Source organism: Acipenser ruthenus, chromosome 7 (genome assembly GCF_902713425.1).
Source record: "Acipenser ruthenus chromosome 7, fAciRut3.2 maternal haplotype, whole genome shotgun sequence".
Classification (NCBI taxonomy): domain Eukaryota; kingdom Metazoa; phylum Chordata; class Actinopteri; order Acipenseriformes; family Acipenseridae; genus Acipenser; species Acipenser ruthenus.
This window is the reverse complement of record NC_081195.1, coordinates 56,071,325-56,093,902: the sequence shown is the minus strand read 5'-3', so window position 1 is coordinate 56,093,902 and position 22,578 is coordinate 56,071,325. Positions and strand designations below refer to the sequence as shown.

At 37.6% G+C, this 22,578-nt stretch overlaps 1 protein-coding gene across 2 annotated transcripts in view; it reads left to right on the top strand.

Moving 5' to 3' along the window:
* Positions 1–688: 688 nt before the first annotated feature.
* LOC117415787 (kielin/chordin-like protein) overlaps positions 689–22,578 on the top strand; it is a 93,554-nt gene continuing 71,664 nt past the window's right edge. For both annotated transcript variants that reach the window (XM_034026589.3, XM_059027327.1), the window contains exons 1-3: positions 689–1,342; positions 10,428–10,984; positions 12,055–12,127. In XM_034026589.3, coding sequence (XP_033882480.2) covers positions 1,198–1,342; positions 10,428–10,984; positions 12,055–12,127 — 775 coding nt within the window. In that variant the 5' untranslated portion in view covers positions 689–1,197. The remainder of the gene's footprint in view (positions 1,343–10,427; positions 10,985–12,054; positions 12,128–22,578) is intronic.

Genomic DNA, 22,578 nt, shown 5'->3' with positions numbered 1-22,578 from the left:
ATCAGCCAACATGAAATGACACGCAGAAGAGAAATATAGATGAGACAATTTCTATCAGTGTTAGATGCTTTAACCTTTTCCAGCATTCATTATATTTTGCAATGCACAATTACACATTTTGACAATATGTAATGAATCCATAACTCCAAAAAACACTCAATCAAAAATGGTAAGGTAGATGTAGAAGAAACTATTTTCCTGTATGAATGATATAAAACCATAGACATGGAAAAACAATTAAAAAATACCAAAGCATGCATATAAAGTGCCTAAGAATCCTTCACAACCACCAAACATACAAAACAAGATGAGGGAACTTAAGTTGTTTCTCTTTATGTAGGTTACGTTAAATTAAAGTGGAAAATGTTCAAGGGATGATATTTTTTGTATCTGATTTCAAACTTAAACAAAGAAAAAAAACTGCATACACTTGGGTTTTCGTTCTAACCTTCCCTTCCCTTCCATACTCCAGTTAAAACATCTTAAGTATACATTTTGGACTTTAGCTCTCTCAATAGTGACTGGCTAATTCTTTATGAATAGTGATTAAGTTGTTGTTCTTTGCTCTGCTCCTATCCTGAAATCCACACCATGTTTTAGCTTAGACGGCTCAGAGGTGGATCCCAAGGAATGGGCTCTCCCCCTAAGGGGGTAAATTACTCCTTTAAAAAAAAAAAAAAAAAAAAAAACTTCCAGAAGTTTTTCAAGTGGTTTACTTACTTGTGCAGAAGCAAAATAAAAATAAGTTGCAGGACTAATGCTGCAAAAAGAGAATAAAAAAAAAATCAAATCTGTTATGTAATAGGCTGTTTTCTAAAAGGCTCAATTTCTGTTGCTCAGGGTCTTGGTTTATTGTTTTCCTGGAACATGATTGAATTATGCCTCAGCAACCTACTACAAAGGACACTTTAGGCAGTACAATAGCCTGCAACAAAAACTGCAGATGTACTGTGTTGCACTGATATATCTGTTGTTTCTTCAAAATTTCTAACTCATGTTTTGGGATTTGGAAGTTTTGAATACATTTTGCATTCACATACCAGTGCCGTACTTAGTTTTTAAATGAGAACGTGTTTACTATTTTGTACACATTTCGGAAAACAATTAGGTTTTAAAACTACAGCCACATGAAAGCGAATCCTAAACTTGGATTAAAAGCCCAAGTGTTTCCCCAGTCCTGTTAGGTCTTGGACCTGTATGAAAGCTGGAGAATTAAGAATGGAGATGTCTCGGCTCAGAGTTACTTTCTTTCGTCAGGTGTTAGTTATTATATTTTGGAACTTTTTCCTGACACCTGGAGCTCAGCTTGACACACATCTCCACGACTACTACGACGAGAACGGTACGTGGTTATGTCTTTTATATGTTTGTTATTGTAAAATTTAGGAAATAACACCCGATTAGATTTTGATCACAGTCCTGAAAATGTGTCTATGCAGATTACAGCGCTTTAAACATACATCACATTGCTACGTGGGGAATTCAGTTACAACTAATATTTACACGGGAATAATGTTAATGTTATTTGATACAATTATATTTTTTATTTCATGCATTTTAGTATTTCAATATTTACGAGTAAAAGTAACTAATACAACTTTAGTACAGCTCCAAATCGAAGTTTAATAGTGGTCGGGAGTCTGTAGACAATTATTCAGACTGAAATCGTGGCAAAAAGCCTTTTAAATTATCTGAATTAATCGTCCTTTGATAAATATCAACTCACAGGCTCTTTACAATTTCCTTTGTGGTTTCCTCTCGGAGACCGGAGGGTTGGTATGGTACTGTCTAGGGTTGTTCCGTTTGCTGGGGCATGGGGTACACACAGCTTCAAAGTTTCTCCATCACAAGAAGACAGCAGTGTAACTCCGGTGTTGTTAGTAATTGCTCACATCAAATAGCCTTAACATCATTTCAAAGTTGGCACTGATTTTTGGAATAATAAAAAAAAAACACTGTAAATGTTTGCAGTACAGTACAAATGTTAAGGAAGAGCTCCTACCGATAACATTTGCTTCTTGAACACACATGTTAAATGAAAAAAGGAACAGAAGTGTCCCAAATGTGGATGTTGCTCATAGTGAATATGTGATAATAATTATGCAACCATGGTTACTTAATAAATATTGAACATTATTGACTTTTAAGTGCCAACTAGGTAAACATAATATAGTCAGGTCAACTGATTTTGTTCCTATATCCAATTGATATGTATAGAAAAAACATCAGTATTCTGTATATGACAAACAGTATACTCTTACGCTGAGCTCAGTCCTTTCACTTATGAACACTGTCAATGTCTAAATAAGTTTGTCTCAAGATCTCTCTATATCATTTCTCTACTCGTTTATAATATAATGTCACCAGCATTTTGTTCTGTTTTTTGTTGTTGTATAGAATCCACAGTGTGATTAGCAAGGATAGAATTAACTTTCTTATTTGGTGGCATATTTGCAAATGATAAAAATGGCTTTAACACAAAACTATATGTGACGGTAGTATTTGATATTCATTTCACTTGTGGTGGGGGGGGGGAAAATGTACCAATAAGCACAAATATGCACGGCATATACTCTGAATATGTACTGTGAGATGTAGAAGGCATCAGAAAACTGTATTTCAAGATGTCTATTGAGTAAGAATGACCAGTAAAGTGTTCATTTGGGAAATGCATACAAGCAGTCCCAGAGCTACTGTATTTCCTTAATATCTACACCAGGCCTGTTGCTGTGGTCTTACAGCATGTTTCCTGTCCTGTGCATCTTGTTTTTCGTGTTGCTGAGGCTACCTGGTCTCTGGGGTTCCCCCGATGAGATAAACTGGTGTGTAGGAGAAGGGAAGCCTTTCTGCCCCTGTGCCATTTGTGGGCCCAATTCCAAGCTACTCTGTCATACCACTATTTTGGAATTCAGGCATGCCAATTATTTTTTGGCATGGCGGAGCTATAGCTACAGCCAAAAATTTTGCATCACCTTGAATTTGACTGTATAAACACAATTTTAGATCTTTTATTTAACATCCTGTAATTAAATAAACTACAAAATGATAACGAAGGTGTCTACCGGAAGTCATACTAGTAGTAGAGTAACTGTTTGGAATATCTTTAAATAATTTTGTAGCCATTGTCCTACAGCAAGCATGTGTTTATATCACCTGGTCCTTATTTTTTTAGGTTTGAAAATGAAGCTTTTTACACCCATTTTTTAAGCCCACAATTGGCATTTTGGATTTGCCAAAAGTCAGGGCCTGTGTGAGCCCAGGTAAGGCAGGATACAGGGCAGCGAGCACAGAGAACAAGAGCTTATTGGTTTCCTCAGACATCACTGACAGTTGTCTGACAAAAGCAGACATCATTGTGGGAACTTGTGCTGTAGTAAAAATGGCACTGCAATGTAGAAAGTCTGCATGCTTCTCCTTTTACTTTTGTGGCTCTATTGTGGAATGCACTGAATGCCAATCTTTCCCAGTCACATACCATCTTGGCCCATTAAGTTATTGTAGCACTGCGCCATGACATCAATACTAGTGGTGTATGGGCTGCTGATGTTGTCGGTGTTTATACCCATTAATGGTGCTATGGGGCTTGCACCAAATTAAATAAAATACTTGAAACTGAAGGTGTTGTTAATGCGTGAAATGCTCTCAACAGAGGCCCATGCAGGTTACAATGGGGCACTAAGAAGAAACCTTTGAAGGCACTGGTTCCAAAATTATTTATTTATTTATTTATTTTTAAATGGGGACAAACTTTGTACCAGGAATAAAACATAAAGGACAGCCATCGGAGGCACCACAGAGGCACCAAAGACAATCCGCACCACGAATCAAAATGATCTGAGTTTGTTTCTCTTTGCTTAAAGACTTTTCACATTTGAAAGAACTAGAGACAACTAATATTAACAGTTATGCTTATGATGACTTTTGGGACACCTTGTACAGCTGTGGTGAAAAGTTTTGCATCACCTAGAATTTTAGGATTGAGACATAATTCAGTGAGTGCAATACCTGAGTAAGATTAGAAAACTCCACAAGAGCTATGATCACTGTCTTTGAAGAACCCCTATAATCACTGGCTAACTACAGATCAGATACAAATCAAAGGTTTTCACATTATAAAGGATAACATACATTCATTTTTGGATGAGCAAGGCTAGCAGAAGTTATAATCTTCCTGGGTAAAGGCTGTTACTCCCCTGATGTGATGAACCTTGTACCTTGGTGGTTATGTAACTTTGTCATGCTGAGACAAGAGTATGTATTTCCAGGACAGGTAGCAACTTCTCCAGTCTTTTCTTCTAGACAGCAGCATGCAAGTAACATTGCTCTGGAGTTTCTTTTTTCACTGGCTGATCAAGATGGCGAGGTTGTTTCCTGAAACATGTTTATAGGCTTCAGTGGAAGTTTCAGTGTTCCACCAAGAGGCCGGATTCCAGTGTTTAAAGTAAACACCTGACCAGTTATGTGTTTACACTCCCTTACACAGCCCCCCACCTTCCAGCAACTTTTTTTCTCCTTTTCAAAGAGGATCACCTTGCTTGTTATAGTAGATGCTAGCTGCTTGACAAGTCTGTACATATTTCTCTGCTATTTTTAAATGTTGGCTGTGATACCTCCCATTTACAACATGTAAATCAAATACTGTATAGAAGTGTATCGCAACATAGTGAAACCTGGCTTACTTTGCACCTGTGTTGCTGTTACTGTCAAATTGTGACTCCAGGGCTGTGCTTCCTATATACAAAAACATCCTTAACAAAGATACTCCAGAGAAGGTCACAACCCCTGACACCCTGCACTCTTCATGTAGCTTATCAAAAAAGGTTACTAGGAAGGATGAGGACTCAAAATTACAACATTCTTGCCTTTCTCGTTCTCCTCTACTGAGGATACATTTTCACTGACTTGGGGATAGAGTAGAATTTATACACACAAAAAAAATCATAATTAATGTACACTCCTCTGCACATATTTTTCTAGGTATGAATGTAGGTCATTGTGCCCTGCTTTTGCAAAAGTTCTCTCTGCTGATTGGTTATTAGGCTGATGAAACATTGCATGGTATGTTGTGCTGACCTTCTTTGTTGAAGTACTGTGTTGCTTGATTGGCTGAGCTATTGAAGGACCTGAAATTGATGAAAGTTTGCATGGGCATTTGTTACACGTTATTAAACAAATTAACACAATACCCCCAAACAAAGAATACACATGAGATATATATTTTCACAACTGATTATTTTACTAAAAGTAGTTAATGCTGTAATGATACAAAATATCACATGCAGATGTACACTAAGCCCAAAGTTAACAAAGATATAGCCAGGTCATGTACTTATCTAAATCATGTAGGTATATTCGTAGGTTATATATTTAAAGGTTCCAACAGCTGTTGTATAGTATAGCAAATGTATGAACATCTTAAACACATTTTAGCACAGAGGCACAAAAATATTAGACCAACTACATTTTCACTGAAAATGATCCAGCAAATTCAACTAGCTGATGATAGGATTAACTGGTTAGCATGAACAGAAAATAAAAGAAACAAACTCTGTAAAGACTATGAAACATATCTCTGTATAAAACGCAAAATGTTTGACTCTGATAGGCATCATTATGATGAGGATGGAGTCTATTATTAAAAAAAAAAAAACTTACAAGAAAGTAGCCAAGTGCGAAAACTTAACATTTTCACAGTCCTCTGGAAACCATCCACTGTTGGCAATAAAACACTCTGGAATAAGCCGTCTTGACAAGGGTCACTTGAAGTTGTTGCTTCTCTGATGTCTTGGTATAGAGTAGACACTTATCACTAGATTTCACATTATCTTGAGACTTACCCCCATGTATAAAGTGAAAGTTCAATAACACATTTCCTGTAACACTGATGTAGGCAAATAAAATGTAAAAAAAAATTGTAATTAAAACTCACGCGATAAAAAACAAAAACACATGCTGCACAGCATATCCCAGATGATAAACAAAACACAAAAACACAGCAGCTATACAGCTTTGCCCTGCCCTTTTCTCTGGTTATCACCCCCAATATTGATAAAACAGGAGCAAACCAAACCGACTATCAATCTGCAAAAAAGATATTGCATGACAGTGAGTCGTCAGAAGTTATCACCAATAAACAAAAAAGACGAATATGAATATTGACAAAAACAGAATGTCTTCCCAGAGGATTGAACTAAATAGTAATAGTAAAATAAAAAAAAAAACAGTTTGCTAGTTTTCACTACACTGTTGTTTGATGAGTTTAGTTCAGTGCTATTAAAAGCTGCCTTTCTTCAATTTATTTTAAGGGACTTGTCTTGAGAGAGTGACATAATTTATTGTCATTCGTGAGTTCCTGCAGAAATCAGAGAATTAGAAAACTTTCATAGTTTCTCAATGTTTCTGACTGAAGAACTTGTATTTCTGAATTGTGTTTTGGGAAAGAGGAGCCTGTGATTAATTGATTCAGCCTGGCATGTTTCGAAAGCAGTTCAAGAAGCCTAGCTTTCTGAAGATGTAAAATGCATTTAGTAGAGTTGGAATAGGAAGTTGAGCTTGTTGGAAATGACAGGTAGAAATCACAGGAAGCTAACCACTTGCTGTGTGGAAATATTTATAACTTTAAACGGTTCATCATAAATTCTGAAGTAAAACTATGAGTCATAAGAGCCAACACATGATTACAGTCCTGCACCAGCAAAAAATAAATGAATCCAATAGTGGGAACTAATAAGTAAGTGTAGCTCTTTTAAAATATTTAAGCAAAAACTACAGAGTGTAGGAGTGGATAAAATTTGAAATGGCCATTTCAGACTCTTCAGTGACAGGTTCAAATCTCATATATACAGTCTAACTAGTGGGGAAGGCATCAGCAAGTGGCTTGCAGTTATACCAGTTAATAGGAGCTACTTGGGACATCAGATGGTAAAATCACTTTGCCATAATGTTGTTGTGTTGTTTTTTTTTCTTTCAAACTCAAGAATGTGAGGCAGATTTATTGAATTATTTTATTCTATTGATTTTGTGAACTTTAACATGACTCATGATTTGTTTTTGACCTGTGACCCCTTAACTGGCATAAATTGACATGTTTCAAGAGCTACTAAACTGAAGTTTGAATAGGTTTCAGTTTGTCTCTATTGGGGGGGGGGGGGTAAAATCGACATTATCGGAAGTCTGGTGTTCCACAGGGCTCCATAATAGGTCCCTTGCTGTTTTCTTTATATATGCTACCGTTAGGTGACATTATCCACAGACACGGAGTGAACTTCCATTGCTAAGCTGATGATACCCAGCTATATTTGTCCTTAAAGCCAGGAATTTCTTCTGCCTGGGTGTTATTAGCTGCTTGCCTCACAGGCATTGGATGTAACAGAATGTTCTAATGTTGAATTCAGGTAAAACAGAGGTTATGCTAGTGGGCTCACAGAACCAACTAAAAGGAAATATGGGATTACATGAGCTTGACCCTTGCAGTCTCTCATCAAAACTTAAACTAGAAATTAAGAGTTTGGGGTCATCTTTTATACTGATCTATCATTTGAGACTCGTATTAGGGAAGTCTTTTTACCATTTGAGAAATATATCCAAACTTAGATCAATTATTTCCGTATCTGATGCTGAGAGACTAAGAATTGATTATTGTAATGCACTTTTTTCTGGTGTCCCAAAACGTGTGGTATCCTGCTTGCAGCTTTTTCAGAATACAGCCGCTAGAATTCTGAACCAGAAAAAGTGAACATATTACCCCTGTTTTGGCCTCTTTACACTGGCTCCCTGTGCAGTATAGAATTGATTTTAAGATGTTGCTGTTATTACAAGGCCCTGAATGGATTAGCACCTGGGTATGTGCAGGAGTTACTGACCCCGTATCTTCCAAACCGCACTCTGAGATCACAGGATGCGGGGCTGCTGGTTATTCCGAGGGTCAACAAAAGCAACACAGGAGGCAGGGCTTTTTCTTGTAGAGCTCCTTTGTTTGTCAGGGAAGCTGGGACCATTACAGTTTTCAAGTCAAGACTAAAAATGCACTTTTATAAAATGGCATTCTTATCTTAGTGGGTTTTAATGTAACTTTATAATTGCTGCTTTTGTGTATACTGTTATTTAAATGGTCTGATTATGGCAGTTGTATGTGTGACACGCTATACAAATGTATTGTGGTTTGTTCTTTTTTCTGCTATGTACTCTACAGTGCTTTGCAATACTTTTGTGTAAAAAGCGCTATATAAATGCAATTAATAATAATAATAATAATAATAATAATAATATTAATATTAATATTGTCGGGAACGGTATTTACAAGAGAAGATCAAATTAAGAGCTCTAGGAAAACTGCCTGTTCCCAGCTGTGATCTGTTTAGATATCCCACCCCCAGTCTCTGCCAGAACTTTAAACTTAAATTTCCTCAGACTGTTTGTTTAGAATCTCAGTTGTGGAACGTGATTCGAAGAAATGATTAGGAGCCTGCTTTCATCATACAGGTCGTTAAAAGGTTAATGGAGCTTCACCTAGTCAAATATGTGATAGCTGAGAAGAGGAGAGAATCTAAAGTAAATGTCAAATGTGAGCTGTTTAGATGAAGAACACAGTTTTATGGAATAGGCTGTAGGTTCAAGGACCATAAACATGGTCAACAAACGTGGGTGGTCCTCCTTTCCTTGGTCTGCTTTCTTGCTCACATACTACCTGTATTACTATACAGAGTTGTCTTAAACCAAAATGAATTTTAAAACTATGCATTTCTCGATCTGTGAGCACAGAAGAATGAAAGTGTCACTCATGCAGTCCATTGGTATTATTTTGAACATTATTTTTATTGATGTTGCTAACAAATCTTATTTATATCCTAAAGAAAGCAACTTAAATGTAAATGAAGAGGTTTTATTCATGTCTGTTTCTTTATCATGGCTCCAGAATCCCCCATTTGTCACCCAATGTTACACATGTACTGTACAGTGCATAAACAATTTAGAAGCCTTGAAGACAATACATTTTGTACATTGTTACCTTACAATATCCCATTAGTATTACCCCAACTGTATATTGACAAAAGCTGTTTGCAGGCAACACAGTAATGTGCCCTCAAACCTTGTTTTTTGACCCTCCTCATCTACACCTTAACAGAAGAGTCAGGAACCAAATAAACAATATAGAGATGATTATAAGAATTAAAATACTGTCTAATTAGTCTTAAAAAAACAAACCAAAAAAAAACAGGTTTTGTTATAACTTATGTTTCTGGGGGTTAACTGTGATGTGTGAATAGTTTGTATTTTCTTGGGGTTCATGTGATCATGGTGGTATTTGTGACAGGCAGTCTCAATGAGGAAGGGGTCTATTCCATACTTGTTTACTGGTAGAAACAGTTTTGTTTCCATACAGTGTGGGGGAAATTTGTCTCTTTCATACTAACAGAAACAAAACCCTAATCAGGAGTGTGTTTCTTTCAAATATCCTGGACACCCGGCTCTCAGTATGGGCCTCTTTTTAAGCCAAATGGAAGGCTGTATTGTGAGACTGTGCTCTTGAAAGAGATTATAAACTGCTGAGGATTATCAACTCAGAGAGGGGATAAGTATCTCAGGAATGAAAGATCCAAGGCCATCCAAGAGCTCTTGTGGTAGTGAACATCTGAGGAAGGACACAGAATCACAAATGATGAAGGGTCTTGGAGGTAAGAGGCTGGCACAGTGAAATAGTAGCATTGGTTTGTAGAATACTGATAGGGTAAAAACAACATCAGCGTTGCAAGTTCATACACCAGAATGTACAGTGTACTACAAGATATCCACTTATGGCTGGTAGTCACACACATATCAGTTTGGAGAGATACACTTTCTAGAAAGGGACAGGATTATCCCACTATAGCACCTGATACAGCTACTGTACATGCCTGAACAGTCCTGAAAATGATTGCCCTTGAAAATGGAGTGTTGGAAAAGAAAAGTACTGGACTCTAGACTATATCCAATAAAGGGGATAATTGCTTTAAAGGACACATGTATCATTGATTTTTATTTGACTTTGTTTATGCTACGTAAATGCATTCCAGTGATTTGAGTAAATACAATTTAAAACAAAAACAGCTTTGGAGACCAGTTTAACCCTGGTCTGGGTTTTTTAAGGGCCTAGCTTCACTTTCATACTACTACAGTATATGAAACTTCAGAAAGGCTATGTGGCTTTGTTTTGTTATGTTTCCTTTTTTGGTTTGACGTTTGAAGCAAGTTGTTTATGTGTGTATTTAAATAATATTAGTTACAGATTGGTGAGTTATAGAGATTTTTTCAGATAGCTTAAAACATGTATTTCTGTAAATATATTTAAACTGGTGTCATCATTCAGGAATGTATACAATAAACAGGGCTAAAATAACCTCCTAGCAAACGCTGTAAATACAATCATTACATTTTTTTTTTTTTTTTAGTCATTGATCTACTGGAAGCCCTGAACATCACTAGGTCTATTAAGGGTGTTAGCAAAGCTAAAGGCTTGGAACCTGGAATTCCAGCCTGGAAGTTCCGCCAGAGAGTGCCCCACTTGACTCTTCCACGGGATTACTCCATTTACTTCCTCAGCACAATGCAGGGATCCATCGGCTTCCACTTCGTGGCACAGCAGGCCAAGAACTCAGACAGCACTCTCATCTCCTTCATCTCCCCCACTGCCATGAAAAAAGATGGACACCCTCTCCTCCAGCTGGTCTCTAGCACCAGGTCCAACCAGCTGCGGCTGGAGTACAGGGCAGTCCACAGCATGGAGCCCGCCACCATCCTCTTCCCAGGGGGCACGCCTTTCTCCAATAGCAAGTGGGCCCGCATTGCCCTTAACCTGGAAGCCCACAAGATCACCCTCTTTATCGACTGTGAGGAGTCTATCATATTTGAGAAAAACCAGGGAGAAGATGTCCTCAGTCTCATCCTTCCAATAGATCTTGAAATCACCTTTGCAAGTATGCCAGGAAACAAGGCCAGCAAGTTCTTGGTAAGATGTTTGTTTTCTTTCTTAAATAAAATATATGTTGATTGTAGTAGATACTGTGAAAAGCTGCTATATTTTTGTTATCAGCACTGGATGTGTATGCCCTACAATGTGCTTTCGTCTAGAGCTAGATTGTGTGCATGAGTTTCAGGAAGCCATGAAGACAAGTTTAATGTACCAATAAAGCTATAATGACTGAATAGAAAATATGTTAATGGATATGAGTGGAAAGATTAAAATTATAGTGGCATCTACATTAAAAAAATGTCAGGAAAGTCCAGTGCACAAAGAAAGGTCGCTGTTTAAATGAAACGAACGGTCGTGAAACTGATTGGGTTAGTGGTGCTAGCAGCCTTTCCCCCCACTTTCATGGGCTTAGGTACCCTTTTTGACCCTATGCTGTCTGGGTTTTGTGTTGCTCTAATCTTCTCTGGAACTGGGACAGCATTAGAAGGTGGGGGTGGTTGAATAAAACAGAGATTACTTTTAGAAGAATTCACCAAGAAAGGCCCTGTCAGTGAAGAGAGCACATAGAGTGTAGAGTTCGATATATATTCAGATGAAGATGTGAAAAAGGCTTAGAGAGTAAGAAAGTCAGACAAAAGGAAAAGAGCTAAGGATTAAAAAAAGAAGTGAAAAATAACCGGAAAGTTGTGTGTATTGAGGGAGAGGGTATACATTAAAAATAAATATTCCGTTTTCATTAAAAGGGAATCCTTATTTCCAGTCTTTTTTATTTACTGTCCCTCCAGAGTCATTGTTAGGGTTTTTACATCCAAGAAAAACCCTTAGGCTGTCTCCAAGGATGCACTCAGTCCAGATTGCAAACTCTGTACCGATGTTCATTTGTTGCTCTCTGAACTTCGGAACTACAAATTCAGTTGTGTTAACATAACAGCCATATTTTACGAGGACATTACTAAGCCCTCGTGGTGGGTAGGAATGGCTACATTCAACACATGTTTTTAACCCCATCCCTGATTTCAAATATTCAAATTACAACAAACTTTATTTACAAAACACATCCTGTACAAGGGTATAATGCCTTTAGAAACAATCTGTTCTGTTTTCAGGGATACTGGCAAACAGCAGAGATCTCTCCAAGTGGATTCCTCAGACGCCCATGGCACTGTGAAAACCTGTCAGGTACGTGGGGTGTAGCTGAGCAGAATACAACAGTACCCAATGCTTCTGCTTCCTATATCCCTAGCCCTACTGTGGTTTTCATTGTATTAAACACTTGCTGTAGGGAAGGATTCAAAACACAGAGCTGCCCAGCAATGGACACAAGTGTGACATCTACATGCTAAGAGTGTTTGGAATTCTACTGTCTTATCATAAATAATATGAAAATGTTTAGCACTGACTTATAAAGGAATGTTCCATTTACATTATGAGAAGTGTAAGTAAGTTTCAGCTTCTCTTATGGAATGAATACCTACAACAAATCCATTGTGCAATCTGTAAATTCATAAAAATACTATCTCATTTGGTCAGTTTTACATGCAATAAAACTGTTCCAGTAAAACCACTAAACAGCACAAGAAATGTGTGGATTTGAAAACTCTTCTGTCCTAAATTATTAATAGTTTAAATGGGCAGTGGGAGTAATCGGTCAGTTTTATTTCTAGACTGACCCTGCAGGAGTCTCTGTTGCTTTAATTTCTTGGATATCTAAAATGATTATAAAAAAAACAATACCCCTTCTTAATGTTTTAATTAGAGTCAACCCCTCACCCTTCCCAACAGCAAAGCCATTTGGTACGGACGATAAAGTACTGCTCTCATTTCTCTAGTAAGAGCATGTTTTGTCCCTTTTACACTATATAGTTCCCACATGTTTAAGATGTGGGGATTTGTTGTGGTTATGTCCAAAACATTTTTTTTTTCTCTCGAAGATTGTTATATCTTCAGCTGGTTAAAGTGTTTGGGTTTGCTGTGTTTATAAATGTGAATTAAGGTTTGCAAGCAACTGAAGAAATGTTGTAGTGTGAGGAACTCTTGTCAATGGAAACAGTGATTTGGTGTATTCCAAGGGGTGACATTACAGTGCTGTATAGTCAATCAGGCTTTTTCAAGGTGACCAGACCTGTACAGTACTTCAGGTAATGCAAGGTCCTAATTTACTGCTAGAAACAGTTTAAATTGTTTGGCAGATTGTATGTGTTTCTTCCTGGAGATTTCAAGGCCAACTGGGGACATTTCCAAAACTTGTAAATCATGTGGACAGCTTGTTGTACAAGTGCCTGAAATTGTACAAAATGTTATCTCCATGCATGGCTTACAGAGTGCTTTAGGATACTTAACATTAGTGATTTATTAACTAGTACTAATATATATGTTAATGTTGGTCCAGGTTTTAATGGTTAATCTTTTGCATATCTAAAATGTGTCACACTATCAAAAAATGAAAGAAGCAACAATTAAATTTTTTTAAACACTAAAATGAAGAGATAATTAAATGTTATTATTAGCTTAATGTCGGTGATATGCATCTGAACACAAGACCGATGGAAATCAAAATGCCTATAGGGTTGGGGTCAAGATCAATTTTTCATATAGTTTGAAAATATAAATATATCAGCATGTAGTATGGGCTCCTCTGGCTTTGATGCAGTCTCTACATCCATGGGGCATGCTTCTGTGTACTAAAGTCTACTCTTTTATCCTCTGAAAATGTACATGGGATTAGTTTGCAGTCTGTAAAATGCCTGCCCTCACTCATTTAGAATGATCTGATCCATTGCTGGTGATGCATATTGCTGGTGACACAGATATAGGTCCGTACATCTGTAAATGTTAAGATGTTATAAAAAGATGCATCTTTACCCTTGAACGTTGGCTTATATTTTACTTAAAATTATACCAATATTTTCTGTGAAACCTAGCATTTGGGTTCTTAAAACCATACATTTCTTCATTGCATATTGTACTCTGATCAAAACATAAATCACATTTATTCAATTTAGACCTTGTAACACTTCTATCTCCAATTAAACTAGCTTGCTGTTATCACTTAACACCACCAAGCCAAGATGCAGCTCAAAGAGTGCTGTAAGTGTATGGCCAAGCGCTGTCCGGGCGGGGTAGGGGTTAGGTTGGCTGGGGTTAGCGACCCCTGTGGCTGGCCGGGGGGCCTTCAGGCCGGCTGTACGCAATTCAGAAGTGCATGGTCCTCCAACGCTGTACGTTCTGAGATAAGATGAAAAAAAGCGGATTGCTGACAGCGCATGTTTTGGAGGACGTGTGTGCTTGTCCTCATCTCTCCCGAGTTAGTCCGGGGGTTGCAGCGGTGAGCCAGATTGAATAATAATTGGATATTCCAAAAATTTGGAGAAAGTTGGGGTAAATTAATAAAAATAATTTAACACATTAAGGTAGCTGGGCTATGAACTAAACTGAACATAATAGCTAAGGCGCTGTTTTATCTGAGTTATATATTTTATTTTAACAAGCAGTATAAAGAGAACACTAACTTTCCTACTGTTTCCTCCCAAGATTCCCAGCAGGACTGTCTTCAACTATCTGGGTCATGACCTTTTTGACCCATTCTGTTTACTTACATGTTCTTACTTCCCAGCCTGCTGTGTTGAGGGCTTTGTGGATCTCTTTCTGTTGCTAAGGGGCTCCCTGCTCATCTCTGTCGCAAACAAAGTAATCAGCAATATTTGGAGAACTTCATGCTTAGTGGGGGGTCTGAGATGTGCTGTAATTCCAGGGTGCAGAATCTGAACTTTTAACCAACCTGCTTTCTCAACCCTAAACGGCATTGTTGTGGCTCAGTAGTCATCACTGTTGCCACATTACCAGATGACAAAGGTTTAGATCCTGCCTGAGAATACCCTGAATATAGAATGCCCCAAATGTGGGACAGTAGTATATTTAAGTTTAAATGTAAAACCTAATTTATTTTAATTTGTTTCTAAAACAAATTCATTATTTTTTTCAGTTGGCATAGACTGACAAATAAATCCAATAGTTTCAATCAAGAACAGACCGAGTATTTAAATACAGTACCAGTGCATGCTTTTTCTAGTTCGGTCCTTAACATTGATTTAAACACAGCTTTGCGATTTACTGTAGACAATGACTCAGGCAATGATTGAAAATGCAACTGCTTCTGCCTTATCTTTAGTACAGGCTAAAGATGTCTGAGCAGCTGTTTCTTCTGAATTTAGAATTGTACATTATATAGTTACTGTGCACTTGGGAGAAGCTGTGTTCTTCAATTTCTTTTTTTTTTTGCAACGGTAAATTGATTGGTATTTGTTTTAAGTGACCCAAACATCATTACATACATGGAAGGCCTAGCTGGTTAATTAGTATTAACATGTGTAGTACAATAGAAGGCAATGCGGTAGACTGCAGCCAAGCAGCTGATGTTGCCCAGTTTTGAATGCATGTTGTTGGAGGTGCTTAAGCATCTTAAATTCTAGGAAACCAGTGCAGATACAGTTTCAGTTACAATTTAGTTAACTGACCAAGATCATGGGAATTCAGGTTTCCCCAAAGATTGATATTTTTCAGATTGGTTCCAGCTGGCCTCAATTGGTATATAAACAATATGAAACAATACATACCCAGATACAAGAGAAGGAAGTGGTCTGTACACAAAGAACAATGGGACCCATCTATCTAGGACATGGTGCTGTTTACTAAGGAGTTGGCAAATATCATTAACAAACAATGGCAAGTAATTTGAAGATAGATGGGAATGCTGTAAGACAAACACAGAGCATGGTAGAGTTTGTGAGCCTATTAAAAGGTGTTGATCTACCATTCAATTCCACCTGAAATGTGCCTTATTAGATGGTTGGTGAAATGTAGTGTAGTGTAGGGTACAACAAAATGAATTAAATGGGAGGTTCCATCTGGAATGCTGTGAAACTAGTTTGATTAGTTGTAGACTAGTTTACAAATACAGTGACCAACTGAACTAATGGATATTTAGCTTTATACTTTTATTTATTTGACTTACTGGTGGAGGAATTTAACAGCAATAAATATTGATGGGCATTTATAGGCTTTTTACTTTGTCCTTTGTATTGTTTTCTGTCATTACTATAACATATCCCATTGCCCCTGCATGTTTCATTTTAAATTTTAAATACAATGAATGGCACAATGATTACATAATCCTGAGCAACATTCTTTTAAAGTGATGTCATATGGATGCCCATTATCGTTTTTGACAGAACTGCATTTTAGTTTATCTCTTTTGTTTTGCAGTTTTATATATAGTGCACAGTTATTTGATAAAACCAGGCATTGAACCAAATGATGAAAAAATGTTAGATATTCTGCCAACTAACTTTTTGTGCCAAATTGAAAATATTCTAAAGTTGTTTCAGGATAATGAATCTGTTACTGGAACTTTTGAAAGCTTCAGAACTTTTTAAAGCTGTTCCATACAATGGAATAATTCCTTTGTTTTAGCTTAGTACATTCTCCCATAGCTTTGGCACAGTTTACCAGAAACTAGACTTTGTTGATATAAACATCCAAAATGTGTAAAAACAATTTTTATGATCATACTGATCAAAGTATCTACTTTAACACTGTGCTAATGCTGCAAGGCAAGATTATTTTGGGTATTATTTTAATATGGAAGGCTTTTTTATATATTTAAGCCTACAGTATGGTGATAGTGGCTTTAAAATTGGACTTAAGACTTGACTTAGTCTAAGTGTTTAATTCAATCAATCAATCTTTATTTTTATATAGCGCCTTTCACAATAGATTGCTGCAAAGCGCTTCATAAGGATATATAAACTAGATTATAAAAATGTGTATTTAATATAATTTAGGGGATTTATAGCTGAATGCTCTACCCCTGTGTTTTTTTTTCTGAATTTTGGGAATAGTGAGTAACCCGACATCCTGTGATCAGAGTAATTAAACAGCCCGTTTGATGATGGTCTTAAAAAGTAAACTACATTTTAATTCAGGCACCATATCGTTAAAGCAGCTTTTTAAAAGTACTTACTGGTTGTGGGAGGGTAGTGGCAAACTTAGGGAAGCACCGGAAATGACAGCACACAGGAGCAGGAAGTGACGTTTAGTCCTGGATTTTATTTAAACACAGAAATAAATAATCAAAAATAAATAATCCTGTATTGCAGAAAACAAACAAAAAAACTACCTGGAATACCAGCAATGGTAAACTCTGGTTTAAAATAAAAAGGGTAAACAAAAATGTCGCGGTTCCACAAAAACAACAACAAAGAAAGCACAGGGTTTCTCCGTGCTGCTGTAGTGGGTTTCCTCTCACTGTCCCTCTGCTCCCGCCCAAGGAATAAAGGATAGTCCTGGGTTCCTTCACCGCGGTAATCCACCAGGTTTTTTACAAAGCTTCAGGATTCTGTGGATTACAGCAGGTTATAACAACAAAGCACAGCGTGTCTCTTCCGTGTTTCAGTCCAGGAAAGGGAGCCTGAATGGCAAAACCGTGCTGCCTAAATACTGCCGAGTCCCGCCCCTGTAACCAGCACGCTGCCCCACGCCAGCCAATCAATGAGCACAGCATAGCTGATTGCAATGATGGGACTCGGCGGCCGTGTGGTTCCGCATCGGGCCAAGATGGTCGCCCGACCCGGAACTACTGGTCTGGTCAGAGTTCAGCCTCCTGACCCAATCCTGGTCAGCCCTATACAGCGCTGCCGGTGGTCGGGAGGGTGAATTACAACAGGGACTCCTTCTACTCCTGTCACACCGGTAATAACAAAATAAACAACGACTTTGAGAAAGATAACGCATGGTATTTGTCACTGTATATATCCAATGTCATCATGAAATATTTCCAAACAGTTATCCTTGTTGTTATTTGGTACTTTTAAAAAAAGCTACAGTACATATTGGTGGCATAACTTTGCAAAACGATACAGTATTTTACATAGCACAGGTGGTTAAAACGATACAGTATTTTACATAGCACAGGAGGTTAAAACACAGCTATACATTCTGGAAACCCTTCAGTAAAACTAATCATGCTATGCAAGTCATGCTAACTAAGTAATGGAAGGGAGACATTGGAAGTGTATTTAATTGACACATTTTTGGGTCATGAAGTTTCACTGGCCATAAGTGGTGATTTTTTAAATTATTTTATTGTTGCTTCATGTTTTATTGGCACTTGCAATTCAAGTTGAAAACATTGTTGAGAGTATGAGTGGGGGTGCTGCCTGTGTCTTCTATTATGCAAATAGATAACTAGGCTCAGCTGGTTCATAAAATGTTGAGGAGTTTTGCCACAGTTTTTCTTTCTTTGTGTGTTAGCATATGGCTTTTTTTCTTTCATGTCATCTTTGGTGGTAGGTAGTTTATTATGAGCATCCCCTGAAGAGCAAATTATTTAGAAAATAGATTTGTGTTAATGACCAGTAGAAATCTCCCATAAGGTTTCTAGTTCATGTTCAGGATTTAGCATTTTGATTATATAAGTTGTAAATAAGTAATGACATTAAATGTTTCTAACGTAGTTAATATAATTATGTATTTTAATTAAAAAAAAATGGGACCACCAGGAAAGTCGGACAGAAAATTGGCAAGACTATGAAGACTGAAATGGTCCTAAAAGGAATATACACATCAGCCTACTGTCTAAAGGTGATTCAGTATCCCTTGGAATAAAGGTCTGGTCTGTATTTTATTGGAGTCATAAAGCTCTATTTTGATTAATTTGTCATGAGGATAAAGTAAAGCCTTTCTAAAAGGAATCTTATTCAAACTGTGGAGACCTTAATTGTTATTTTACAATCCTTATGGATTTCTAATCATTCCTTATATATTTTTCACACAAATGGTCTTAAGACTGGTGTTCCATTTGCAAACAGAAGTAAAACCAATTACAAAGGATAGGTTACACAGATTACAATGCGATTCATTTATTAAACAGACTAAACATGTGTAGGATTTTTGGTAAACCCACTCGTGAGAGACGCCTGACCCAAAATACATATTAGTGATGATGAATTTGCCCAGTCTGTGCCTGACTTAAGCTAAGTTGTATGAAACAATGATAAAACATTTGTCAGATGTGTTCTTTAATTCACTGGTCAATGTGTTTAGGCTATGGTCCTGAATCCGTTTCTTACTACAAAACAAGGGGATTAAGCAAATTCAAAAAGGGTATTAAAGTGATATAGGACATGTTAGAAAAAGTCCATTTAGAAAGAAAACACAATTTAGGATTCATTGATTATTAGACATACAAAATCTAACAGTGAAAATACAATGTCAATCTTGGAATCCGGTTATAGTGAGCTCCTTTTTGATGTCTGTTTTCCATTCAGGTATTTAAGTGCAAAAATCTGAACATAAAAAGAACATAGAAAATGTTCATAAAAAGTACAAGAAAATGCTGAACAAAACACGCTTTTTTAATACCCCCTTACAGTAGCTGTAAAGCTTGGTGTTTTATAGTTTAAAAAAAAAAAAAGAAGTTTCTTTTTATAGAAATCTTTCTTTTTTTACACCAGCACTAGTCTATATCTAGAGAACTTCTTATCCAATTGTCAATTGTGATGACATTTTGTAAAGATCATCTTTAGCAGATGTTAATGAGAGTACAAAAATCTTGGTATGTATTGAGGGGTCTCTCCAGGATGTGATTTGTCAAATTTCAGCATGCAAGCCTATAGTAAAGATACATCACGTTCCAACATTAATCTCAATAACTAAAAGGCAATAACTATGTACACTTATAATCAACCAAAGCACTCAGGACAAGTAATTTCACATAACCTCATTGGCAATTTACTTTACTCCTGTAGGAAGTGTATTTTTACCTCAAGAATAACTGAGCATGGAATGTACATATTTTAAACTGCCCTGACTTGCAGTACAGGAGTTCAAAGCACTCTGATATTTTATGTTCTGCTACCAAACAACCACTGCGAAACTTACCCAATCCCAACAGAAACAACGGGTAGCTGTTCTTTTGAGACGGCTTCTGATAACTACTTCCTTTGGCTTTGAGAAGATTTTGTAAGGCTTGTGTATCAATTGTCGATACACAGTAAGTAGGTTCAAAAAGCTTTATTGGGATAGTACACAGTACAAGTCTCACTCACGTTTCTGTCTCATTTTCACTTCCTGTATCCCCTACATAAAGGTCAACCCCCAATCAATATACGGGAACACTACGTGACAAAATCCAAACGTGCATTAATTCAAACCTGTAATTTTAAAAGTGAAAACACACATTTCAGACATAGTCTAACCAATCCAAATGACTTATTTACTATCAATTTCTGATTGCTTCTGTTCATTTAACTTTTACTATGTTTAAAAGATTCAATGCTGGTCCATTTTTTTTAGCAGGAATGATTGTGTTTCTCCAAGCACTTTCAATAGCTCGAGAAAAGAGCAGTTTGAGCATAACAACGACAACAATGTCAGCATGACTTTTTAAAACCATGTGTTTCTGTTGAGCCTTATTGGCTGACTCCCCTTAAAAACCTGTAATGGACTGTTAAGGACATTTAGAAGGCACTATAACTTGCAGAAGTTCAGTGTACTAGATATTTACAGGCTTGTAGTCAAAGAGTGCCAAACATGATACTGAGCTTGGAAGGTCACCAAATATTGACCTGGGTACAGCAGATTTTTCCAGGTACCTTTACTGCACTATTAATTAAAAAAGTTATAACTGCTGGCTACCTTGTTTCTGGAAAGTACAAATGTTTTTTTTTTTTTTTTTTCTAAGAGGCCTAAGGATTTCCTCGTATACAGTACATTAACGGGGAATAATACTGAGCTTAAGCCATATGATCATTCATCTCAGCTTTGTGCGACCTCCATGTGACACTGCAAGGGTTTTTTGTCTGTGACTCAGTACAAAGAACCTCAATGACATGGCTAAGGAGGATTTTATCTGATTGGGAAAGTTAGGTCTCATTTGGGGATGGGGGACATGAAAATAGTCTTCTGAGGAACTAGAAACCATAAAATATACCATCTTATAAAACCTTACTGTAAAGTCAGCATTAACTGGTGCTCTTTGTGTTCAACGGGTCCAACATCTTTAGAGACTAAAGCTGCTTTGTAATGACTACAGCATAATAATGTTGCATTCACTAAAGTAACCAAACATAGCTCATGTTAACTAATCCTTTGTAATTATCTTACTCTTCTTTTGCCTTACTATGTAATGGGCTGGAATCAGAAAAAATAAATAAATAAAAAATAGGCCTGTCTGATCGATCTATCTATCTATCTATCTATCTATCTTCAGTGTGCAGACTTTTTTTTGTTCCACTTCATGCTATAATTGCAAGAAATGGGCATTCTGAGGGATGGGAACTGAAATATAAACGGGAAACTGAAGAGCCATAACTTTCAGTTCTGTATAATAGGAACCAGACTGCGTAGGCCTTGGCTACAAGTTCACACACGGTTCTAAGAATTGTTTCTTTAGGTTTATGTTTCAAGTCACAATGCATACCTTACCTAGGGCCCACTGGACCGATACATTATCTTGTGCAGATAAAACATATGGGTCTTCTGACAAAGACTTCAATTGATTTCTTTGTGCCGTGGTCAGGAACACATGGCTCCCTTTCAATTCGAAGATGACCACCAAAACATTACGTATGGGATATGCCTGCCTATCAATAGGTATTTTTCTGAGCTCTCTATACCAGAGCTGCCGATAGGCCCCTTCCTGGGATAACGCCCTCGGTCCCGCCTACCGAGGGATTCAAACCGTCATTCCACGGAAGCCATTTCTCTTTTTGCCTCTCAAGACAGTAAGGTAAGACTCTCTGTGTTGGAATCGGAGCATTTGGAGTGCATTTGGGAATGGTTTGGGAAGGCGCAGGTCGATCTCTTGACCTCGGCGGAGACGATGCATTGCCCCCTGTGGGGCAATGCAAACAAGGACCAGGGGTCACAAATGGAGATTAGATAAAGGGGCATTCAGAACAGAAAATAGGAGGCACTATTTTACAGAGAATTGTGAGGGTCTGGAACCAACTCCCCAGTAATGTTGTTGAAGCTGACACACTGGGATCCTTCAAGAAGCTGCTTGATGAGATTCTGGGATCAATAAGCTACTAACAACCAAACGAGCAAGATGGGCCGAATGGCCTCCTCTCATTTGTAAACTTTCTTATGGTCTTATGTTCTGATGTTCTTATGTGTCTGGCCCCTGAACGGGACCGCTGGACAGCCCTAGGGCTATCAGATGCAGTTGTGGGTACTCTGCAGAGCGCTAGGGCAGACTCCACCGGGCCGCTGTATGGCTATAAGTGGAAGTATACACTCCATAGAGTTGAAGCCTCGGTCTATGAAGACAGCCTTCCTCTTGGCTATCACCTCCGCAAAGTGGATCAGTGAGCTGCAGGCGCTGTCGGTGCACAGCTCCTGTATGCGTATGTGGGACGATGGCAGCTGGGTGTCGCTGCGTACAAATCCTGCTTTTCTCCCCAAGGTGATCACAGCCTTCCATATGAATCAATCTGTGGAACTGGAGTCTTTCCATCCACCTCCGTTTGTCGAAGGAGGATAGGAGATTGAATTTCCTCTGCCCGGTGAGGGCATTGAGATGCTACGTGGATAGGACAAGAGCTCTGTGTCATACTGACCAGCTCTTTGTC